This window comes from Lygodium microphyllum, chromosome 2 (genome assembly GCF_053477565.2).
Source record: "Lygodium microphyllum isolate KBCC chromosome 2, Lygodium_microphyllum_v1.1.10, whole genome shotgun sequence".
Taxonomy (NCBI): domain Eukaryota; kingdom Viridiplantae; phylum Streptophyta; class Polypodiopsida; order Schizaeales; family Lygodiaceae; genus Lygodium; species Lygodium microphyllum.
In genome coordinates this window covers 38,397,675-38,408,559 of record NC_141136.1, presented here as the reverse complement: position 1 = coordinate 38,408,559, position 10,885 = coordinate 38,397,675, and the positions used below count along the sequence as shown (strand labels likewise).

Here is a 10,885-nt window from a genome sequence, read left to right as displayed (position 1 = left end):
CCTCCATGCGTAGGTCCATAAGTTGCTTCAACCAATACATCTGACTTGCTGGACTTTTCTTGTCATAGAGGTTTTTTATCTTATCCCAAAGCTGCCAAGCACTCTGTGCTTCCTCAACCACATCGTAATGCACCTGTTCAATGAGAGATAAGATGAGGGTGAACTTGCATAGCTCATCACACTCACCCCGTTCGTAATTAGTCATAGTTTCAGGCTGCTCATCGCCATGCATCCTTAGTGGCTTTATCTATGATTTCTCGACCAATACCTACCAAACTTGGCTCTTCCAAAAGGTATAATTTGTACCATCAAGCTTAATGATGTTGAATATAGCATTGTCAGTGGAAGAAGAATCCATAATGCAGTTCAAAACAATGCAAACAGTTCAAAAATCGCTTGCTATTTTCTGTTGTAAACAACCAAAATACCACAAAAAAAAGGTAAAATGACCATGAACTGATAGCTAATGATGCTTCGCACCAGTACCATCAAAAGTACATAAAATCAGGATGATTCAGCATGAAAATTTCAAATCAATCCATACATAATTACTTGCTGTAATAAATTACAGTCATGTACAATGAGAGCAAACTGTAGGCAAAATCAATGCACTTAGTCAACGACAAACTGTCAAAGCATAACTAGCATCAAGCCGGCATAAATCAGCATATGACAGTCATACAGACATCAAGCAAACACCCAAGAATGTCAAATGGATCTGTCAGCAAGCCGGCACACCCCCTGTGTAATAGGGCAAAGTGTACAAAACATTGGCAAGACACCTAACACAAAGAGGTGTATGCTCAAGAAGTGCAAAGCCCAAATCAGCCCAAGTGCATGTATCCGGACCATGGCATATCAACCATGCAACATCCAAGTGAAGAAGATTCCGGTCTCAAAAGACTCAAAGCTCAATAGCATAAACCACCTACTCAATGTCTATCAAACATCCAACGATGCTCCCATTGGCACAAAAGTCGTATGGATCAAGCCAAGAAGCTCAAGAAAGGTAATGAGAGCACTGGTGATAAAAGATCCAAGACTACACATCAATAAGAAATCATGAGCATATAGGCTCTGTAGCCTCCAAGTATAGCATCCATAGACATCAACTATATCCCAAATACAACTCTAGAAATCCAAGAAATATCCCAAGTTCCTGGAAGCCAAATGCACTAGTAGCAATCGGCTTCAAACAATGTAAGTAGCATGTAGTAGTGGCATAGGCCAAGCATGTCAAGACCGGTCAAACATAGGTAACATACATGCCATATGTACATCCAATACGGTGTCGTGATGCTGCGTATCCGAGGTGTGGAATCCACCAAAAAGTTTGTGTGTGAGATATTTGTTACTTCGTGCATACTTAGTTGTTGTGTTTGCATTTTGTTCTGCGTGTCGCTTACATGTTTGTATGTATATGAATCCTAGTTTTTCCATAAGTGTGTTTTCATTTATTGTCTCAAAATCGTGTGTGTGCTGGGACTTTGTTCCATTGTAAATAATATCATATGTGTGCATTTATCTATGCGTGTGTGTGAATGAATGCTTGTATATCATGCGGAAAAGTGGCAAAGAAGGAAGGCAAGCAGTTATGTCTTCAGACTTTTCTATGGGACATCAACATTATTACTAATTCTTGGGTGATCTACTAAGTTGAGAGAGGTGGGAGTACCTTTTCTGCTACTTACACACTTGGTGATATTAGTGGAAATAAGGTGGAGAGGGGCTATTATTGGCTTGTATCTGTGCCGAATATGTTGGCACAATTTGTCAAGTCGGTAGCTAGATGTTATATATAGTCTTCACTCTGTTATACAGGGACCAACATCATTAGGTGATCTAAGATATCTTGATGGAGGAAGATTGGTTGAGTAGCAAGCACTTTTGTTGTGTTATCAGCAAGACAACCTTCGGTATCTGAGTGAGGAGATTACGCGTCTACAAGAGAGTCTAAGTAAATATGAACGGTCACTAGATGGTGGTTGAAAAACAGGAAGACTGGAGAGCTTTGCACTTATAGCAGATTTTTTACCAGGGGGCAACAACATGTTTAACCCCAGAGGGCTAAAAAAAGAGGCCGAAGACTGTATCGCAAACGTACTGCTGATATAGATGATGATTAGAAGCACATGCTCAACAGCGCAGTGTCAAATTGCAGCCATCTAACAGCCAACTAGGGGAGAAGACCTTAGTGATGATGATGTGGATGAGTCAATACAAGAGGTTCACTGGAGACAAAGTGCCCTTCTTCTCTGGGAACTCAAGTTCAGCAGGTCAGTATATTAATCTGGAGCACAGCACAACAGAGAAAGGGAGGTGGCCTGCTGAAGGATTGTTCAAAGGGAGGACTGCTACGTAGCACTGACAGGATGTAGCAAAAAGGGATGAGTAGCACCTGCTCTTGATCTGCTCGGGGTAGACAAGAATATGAAAGGCAGGGCAGCATCATTTACTTCAGGGAGTAGCTATTATTAGGAAGCTAATCAACTTCTTGGAGGCAACTGCCTAGCATGCGGAATCTGGTGTGGAGGGAGTTTTCTTATTGCTTTTGGGGATTAGAGATATGGCAGCAGCATCAGTTGGGTTGAAGGTAGATTGTTTCTGGGTGTTCTCTACTATTGGGATGAGAGGTTTAATTAGCAAGAGTGGATATTTCTATACATGTGGCATGTTTGAGAGCTGGATGGTGGGAGGTTCCAGAGTATTGGCATGATAGAGGGGAGCCTCTTAGGTTGTTGTAGATGGATTGAAGAGCAATAGTCTTAGCAGCAACTAAAGATAGGCGAACAATCTGTGATCTGTTACTGCAGCCACCTGATTGCCAATAACAAATTCTGGGTTCTTTGTGATGAGTGGAAGCGGAGGGATGGCCTCTCTCTTGTAGGCCAAGAGGCTGTTGAAACATTGAGAGGGGGATGCCTCTCAAGGCTGCATGGAGGGGAAGAGTACATGATTACATTCTACAGGGGACTCTAGAGAGTGGAGAACATGTTGTGGAGGTTGCCTCTGCAGGTTAATCTGGCTGTCTGGTTGTGTTGGTTGGCAAAGGACAACATATTCTTGATTCCTTACCATCACCCACAAATCCCGATCTTATCGAGGGAAAGTTTCAGAGGCTAGAACAATGATGGAAGATGAAGAGTTAATGGATTTACTATTTTCCTTCTTGGATTCGGAGAGGTCGCTCTGGTTTCTTCTTCTTATACCTTGTATTTGTTATTGGTAGAAATAAAATAAAGTCTTGGCATCATTTTCTCATCTTGCTTATTCGCTTGATTGATCTTCTAACTTGAAATTCGTCAAGGTCCTCTGTGGTCGCGACTTTGTTTTCGGAAACATTTCGACAACGGAGCATCAAATGCATTCCAAAGCCGAGCTCAATCTCAAATAAAGATCTGAAACCAAAGACAAGCTCGATGTCGTACCCTGAAGGTCAATACTTCAATGCATATCCCAAAGACATAGCCTGAAACCAATAGGCATAACCAAACTAGAGGTAAAATAACATGTCAACCAAGGTAGCATAAATCCCAACCAACAATGAAGTGTCCGCATCCAAATCAAGGCTCAATAACTCTCAAATAGCATATGTGGGCATAAACCATGATGACTAAGCATCAATATATCCAATAGGACACCCGAATGTCAATAAAGAGCATTATGCATAAGCCATCCCTCATAAAACCTTGCTGCCCAAACAATGTACAACAGTAAATCCCTGCATAAATCTAGCTATGAAAGCTCAAACCAAGTCCCAAAGCATCTCAAAACATTAGGCAAACATCCCCAGAGTATCTGGGCATTAAATACCAAGCCTCAGGAGCATCACATAAGCTAAGAGCATGACATTTTCTTGCTGTTTGTAAATCAACTTAGATCTATTGTAGAAAATGTTGTGATCAGAATTTGGCAGATCTAACATCGCCATCACGTCCGAAGCATACCAAAACCCCAAGTTAGACTCTTATCTTGCCTAAATCGAGTTCCGAATGCCCGAGATATGAGAAAAAATGGGATTTTTGAGCTATATTTTGAAATAGGCGCAAAAAAAAAATGTGAGCTGACTGTGGGGCCTGCTGGTTATGCTGAGGATAAGGGGCAAACGGGGGAATACAAGGTGCCCAATGAAGCCAAGGAACACCTGCAAAGAGCCTATGACGGCCAAGGAGAGGTGGGAGATGAAATCTTACCTCGGGGTGGAGAAGCCATGGCTAGCATTGAAGCTCCAAGCTCTAGGTCTTCAATCCAGGATGAAGTGATGCCACGCCAAGTTCCATGATCAAGCTCTAATCCAAAGCTCTGATATTAGTTGAAAGGTGAGAAGGATCGAAGCTTGCTTGGAAGGGAGCCATGGCGGCAAGCAAGAGCAAGAAGAGAGAGAGACACAAATGGGAACTCCAATAGTCACAATGTGTGACCGGGCCTTCCTTTATTCAAACAGTCACTAAAAGAATAAAGAATAAAGTGATGATGATGGGCGCTCGCCACCTGCAATGTGCAGTGGCGGGTATTGTCAGTGTAGTAATACACGGGCAACTAGGCAGAGGCGCCTTTACCCCCAACAGCTTGAATCCTATACCAACATTAATTTATTACATGTGGTAAAGAACTATGGCAGTAGCATTAAATAGGTTTGAGCGTAGGATCTTGAGCCCAAAATAGAAGAAGGTGTGAGAAAACTGGATGGATGATTTGGATCATCATATTTTAGATTAGGAGGAATTAGTGCATGGGAGGATGAGTTTCTAAGTATCAAAATTTCTTCTAAAGTTATTATATTGTTTCTAAGTATCTTCAACCCACAACAAAAAGAGGCGTCACAGATCTAGATGGACTGATTTGGATCATCAATTTTGGATCAAGAGGTGTTGATGCATGGGAGGATAAGTTTCTACGTATCTAAATTTCTTCTTAAATTTTTGTGTGCTTCAATGTTTTATTGATGATTTCTAAAACTTATGGTTCTTATATTTTCCAATTAAATATTGTGAACCAAAATTCCACTAGCCATGAGACGGCTTATAAGTGTCATCATAGCAAGTTGGCAATGGATGTACTTATATGAGGACGACATCATCATAGAGCAAATGTGGCATGAAATCATGGCCGTAAGTAGGATTTGTTAAGTCATTTCTTTGGTCAACACATTGGAATTTCTTTGCTATTTCTAACTCTATATTTTCCACATCAATAGGGGTAACAAGACAATAAATAGGACAAAGAGGAGTGGAGCTAAGAAGAAAGTGATGAGGAGGAGGATGAGGATGAGAAGGATGACGAATATGATACCTCCTTAGATGAGATCTAAATTATGTATATAGCATAATAGGTAGCTTGTTCAATACTACAAGCCACAATAGGTGGCTTAAAACTATTGTCAATATCTTTGTTATGCATTTTCTTATTTATGATAATACAAGCTAGCCTTGGTGACTTATTGTACATATATACAATCATGATTGCAATTTTCATCCACATATAAATAGATGAGATCATTTGAGTTTCACTATATGCTTTTAATAGTCCCGCCCCGCTTGCCCCCCCCCCCCCACTATATGTGTGTGTGTGTGTGTGTTTTAGTGGAACCTAAGTCGACAAAGGCAATACAATTGAAATGTCTAAGGGTGTATCATGATGCTTGGGATCCTAAAGCATGTGCCTTCTACAATATTAAGTGTCTAAAGGATAGATATCGCCTCACTACAAAGGAGCAAATGTGACTTACTAGAGTGAGTAAAAAGAAAGGCACTTGGCTGGCTGGCACAACCATGGCTAAGAAGCAGTTTATTGGTTATCTTCACATGGCTAGAGGCCTAAAGGTTAGCCCTAAAGAGGCAATCATCCACCTCTGACAGCACTCTATGCATATTCCTCCTACTACAACGAAAAGTTAAAAGAAACTTTTCCCACACACTAGGATCGGGATGTGGAAGAAGCGACTCTAAAAGGTTTGGAGATCTACTACCTCTGCCAGGTTTAATTTACTGCTATATCTCCGCGTCCGTATGCGAGATGAATTGCTTGGGAAGGTCTTGGTGTATCCAATGTCTACAATTTGTCGGAGGAAGGAAGAAAGAGTCCTAAGCAATTTTGTTCCAGGAACGCTCAAAAGTACAACCTATCGGGAACCAAGCGAAGAAGTAGTTAAGTGAGACCTACCTTAGCAGCTGCCTTGATCTCAAAATTGGCTCAATGGGGAAGAATCAATTAAAGTGGTGCATCTCATGAGAGCGTTAATAGCGAAGCTCATATTGCAATTTAGAAACTCGTTGGTCTAATTCAAGAGGAGGTGCAGAAGGAGGCTTTTTAAGATTGGTGAACTCCTTCCGAGTCCAAAAGAGCTGGTCGTTTCGTTTCGAAAAATGAAGCACGAAGCCTCTGTATTCAAGATAATGTATAAAAAACTTAGTGTGGCTTGGGTGTTTTTCGGCTTATGCGAAAGTCGTGCACGACGGAATTACTTACTCTCCTTTGTAATATCAAAGATCGCCTTATAAAAACACAAAACATTGCAATTATAGAGGTAGATTCATGATTACGATTCAAACTTGCGCCAGACTTGCTCGCTTGGAAATAAGGGGAAGAACGTTATTACTTAGTCGAATACATGACATCTATTTGGCCCTGATATACGATATTGAGGCAAGTAATATAGCTCCAATATCGTAACATGGGAATCACCGAGTTGCAACGGTGCCTCTAGTTGAGGATTGAAAAGAGCTAGATTTGAGCGAAGAACCTGATTTGGGTTTATTACTAGAACTGCTGCCATTAGAATGATGTGCGTCATTGAGAAACAGGGGAGGGGGTGCCTGATCAGGTAAGGGCAGGGAACCTTCCAGCATCTGCACTACCTTGCTCATGGATGGCCGAAGGTCCGGGTCAGCTTGGATGCAGCAGAACGCCACCTTCATCACAGCCTCCACCTGCGCAGCCACCACTTCCTGCACACGGGAGTCGACCACCTCCCCCGCACTCCTACCATAAGCCCACACCGGGAAGCACCATCTATCGTCTGCATCGAGCATGACCGACTGCGTGTGAAGGTAGTTGCTACGGCCACTCACAACCTCCATGGCCAGCATTCCGAAGCTGTAGACGTCGGCTTTGGCGGTGATGGGCCGGTTGGACAGCCACTCGGGAGCGAGGTATCCCCTGGTCCCCCTGATGGTGGTCACTCTGACTGTGTGCTCCCTGCTGAACAGGTATGCCAGCCCAAAGTCTGCCACCTTGGGGTTGTAGCGATTGTCCAGCAAGATGTTCTGCGGTTTGATGTCGCAATGCAGGATGCAATCCATGCATTCTTCGTGCAGATATGTGAGTCCCCGAGCCACCCCTAGCACAACTTGAAACCTTGTTGCCCATTGTCCCAGCTGATGATCAGTAGCCCTATCATTGGTACAGCTCCCAGTTTGCTGGTTATTATTAATCACCGATGAAGCGGAAAGACTGTGAGAGCGCTTGTTATCATCGAACAGGTAGTCGTCCAAAGAGCCCTTCTCCATGTACTCGTAAACCAGCATCCTGTGCTCCCCCTCCGCACAAAACCCCACCAGACGCAGTAGATTCATGTGGTGGATTTTGCCCAGTGTGGCGATTTCGGCCCGGAACTGCTTCTCTTTCTGCGAGAGGCCCTCCAGTCGCTTCACTGCCACTACTTCGCCACTAGTGGGCAAAGTCCCTTTGTACACGGTTCCAAAAGCCCCTGCTCCCAGCTCGTGAGCAAAACTGTTGGTCGCAGCCTCTAGCAGCTCGTAAGAGCATACGAAGGGCAATAATCCTGACACGCCCTGAAGCAGCTGGTGATCAGCGGAAGCATTTGTATGGGCGAGCTTCTCATAGATCAGGTACTGCTGCTTCCTAAATCTCAGTTTGGCAATCAGAACAGCGAGGACGATTGCGAAGCAGATCAGCTGGCCAGCTAGTACAGCAATTAAGACGATCACTGTTGTGCTTGGATTCTTGCTTTTTTTATCGAGTGCCTGGGGCGATACTCGTGATCCGCTCCCAGCATCAGGACTAGGAAAAGTGCTGTTTGTGGTTAATGGCGAGCTACCGATCAAGGAAGAAGCTGAGCCCCAAGCAGCTACGCCAGTGGTACCGTCAATGACTCCGGTAGAGTCGACGTTAGTGGGATCGGAGCTTGAGATCTTTAGAAATACCACATACATTTGCGGAGGGCTAGGGTGAACCGCCAGTTCGAACTTGCTCTTGATCCAACAGTGCCCACTCCCGTCCAGCCAGTAGACAAATCCGACGCACTCGCACATATTGGAACACTGGTCCTTGCAATATGCCAGAGACTTGCCAGTGCCATTGTAATCGGGAATATCATTATGCGGATAGTCGATGTTGCGGAGCACGACATAGTTGGTGGCGACACAGGGGTCTAGTTTGTAGATGGGGCTGCATCCTAAGGAGAGGTCTGCGTTGTTGATCGGTTGAAATCCGGGCGGGCAAACACAGACAGGCTGGGGATTGTATGTACAGATTGCATAGTCGCGCCCGCACAGCCCTGGGATCCTTGTGCATTCGTCGCTGATAGCAAACCAGACTATGACCCATCGAAGTGACCCCTTATCCCAACTGTACATGCGGAGATTGCCGTCTATGTCGAGGGTAAGGCGGCGTATAGCTGCGGTGCCATAGTCGCTGGAGATCTGGAAGCTCTGGACGGATGAAGGAAAGCTGTAGAGGGAAAGATTCCCGATACTGTCGTACCGCAGGAAACCAGAAGAATTGCCATCGGCCGCCCCCAGGGGAGGGTTCCAAGACCAGTAAGGCGTAGCGGGAGAGGCCGCAGCTGAATTACTGAGCTGAAGCTGGAGCTGTCCGGTAGCATTGAAGGAGAGTGAGAATCTGCTGCTAATGGCGCCGAAGGAGGCGTAGGAGCTCTGGGAGAGAAGCTGATCAGTGGCGGGCGAGAATGGCTGGTCAGGAAGGAGGGTGTCCGTGGGGTGTTCGAAGCTCTGCCAAACTGGGGCTGAGGAATTATCGGCACTAGTGTTGGCCAAGAGGATGAGGTTGCCGCTGTCGGTGAGCTGGGCATGGGTGACCCCCACGTTGGCGGTGTCCGTTCTCCAAATGATGTAGTCGGAGGCGGAGGCTGTGGCAGCTGGAGGATCAATGAGGAGGAGCTCTCCCGATGAAGAGAAGTTGAGGTAGGCGGAGGAGGAGACCGAGGCGTTGCGATTGGCCACCCATGCTGGCGGGCCGTCGGGAGAGACAGAGAAGGAGATGGCCAGGTAGTAACTACCGGAATAGTTTCCAGAGGCTGAGGCGCTGAATGGGCGGAAGGAGAGCCGGAAGGATTGAGAAGAGGAGCTGATCAAGGGCGGGGAGGTTACGGTGAGGGAGGAGCCGACTGTCAGGACGTCAGAACTTGCAGCACTAGCAGAAGCAATTACAATGACAGAGGATGATGATGATGATGATAGCAGGAGGAGCAGCTGTACGAGAAGAGAGGACACGATCATGGATGCCCCAAAACCAGCTGCTCTTCTCCCGCTGGCAGGAGCCATGGCGCTCTTGCCCTGTCTGCTTGTTATTCTTTTATTATTGTTATTCTGTAGATGACTCGTCGCGTCTGCGAGAGAGTCGTGCTTTTTAAAACTTCTGCTCGACCCAAGGTCCTCCGAACTTGAAGACTCCAAAATTTTCATCGTAGACAAAAGTGTAGAACGCGTAAATGTCTAATTCGAGTCACAGACACGTCCCGACCGAGGTCATGAGTGGACTTTTATAAGTATGAATTCAAATTTCACTCGCTATACGTCCAGACTCCAAAGAGTGCAGTAAGTAGTGACTCGTGAGCGTGACACGAACCCCTTAGTTTTCTTTTGCCAAACATTTTGGTCACACACTTTGTAATATGACTTTTTCTAAAAAGAAAACCTGGAATAAAATTATATTGTTGTAGTGCAAAGGTTAAATCTGCAGGGGCACAGAGAGAGAGAGAGAGTGTGTGTGTGTGTAAGTGTATCAACTATAAGCATATTAAATAAGATTTTTTATTAGGATTAAAAATAGATTTGTAAAAATTAAAAGTACGATATTTATGTCACATTAGATAAATGATAAACACAAATTTATATACATACATACATACATACATACATACATACATATATATATATATATATATATATATATATATATATATATATATATATATCAAATATAAAAAATGACTTTTTTCATTATACCGCAATGTTTTGAATGCTAAAAATTAATCATAGTATTTGAAATCATAATTTAAACTTTTTAACTTTCTTTATATAGAAGTTGATTTGTCTTTTTTGAAGTGAATATGTGATCTTTTTTTGTACTTGTTGCATATTGTTTAAATAGAATTGGTATCATGTGAAGAATTACATCAAATGCTATAATTTGAAACAATTTCTACATTTTATCTCAAAATATATTTACATAAAGTTTGCCTTGTATATAAAATGAAATACGTCCAAGCTAGCAAATCTTGGACATCATGACAAACTACAAGTTGAGTCCAATTAAATTTACATGTGAGACATTCCTTTTGCGCATATCTTGCTAGTGCATGTTGTCAAGATAATTTGCGCATATGCCAAGAAAATACTAGGTCTCTAGCTATGGGAGTAAATAAGAGTAGTAATGAATAGATAGATGTATATGATATTGGAGAGATTCTTAAGCAAGGATTAATTGTAGTGAGAGATTAGGCAGATTCTTGTATGAGAGTAGAGATGATGATAGAGATTATGTAGAGTAGAGACCAAGTAGAGATGAAACAACACACATGCAAGAGATCAGAGGCTTAAAGAATCCCAAAACCAATCCTTGATTAAGAAAACCTACTTACAATGAGTCTCCCCTTCACCATGTCCTATTTTACACTTTTATG

The 10,885-nt window shown here is 43.5% G+C and overlaps 1 protein-coding gene across 1 annotated transcript; it reads right to left on the bottom strand.

Moving 5' to 3' along the window:
• Window positions 1-6,543: 6,543 nt before the first annotated feature.
• LOC148039633 (G-type lectin S-receptor-like serine/threonine-protein kinase At1g34300) lies at window positions 6,544-9,619 on the bottom strand. Its single transcript, XM_087692210.1, has one exon. It carries the CDS (start codon window positions 9,522-9,524, stop codon window positions 6,681-6,683), a length of 2,844 nt encoding a protein of 947 aa, XP_087548336.1. The 5' UTR covers window positions 9,525-9,619; the 3' UTR covers window positions 6,544-6,680.
• Window positions 9,620-10,885: the final 1,266 nt, after the last annotated feature.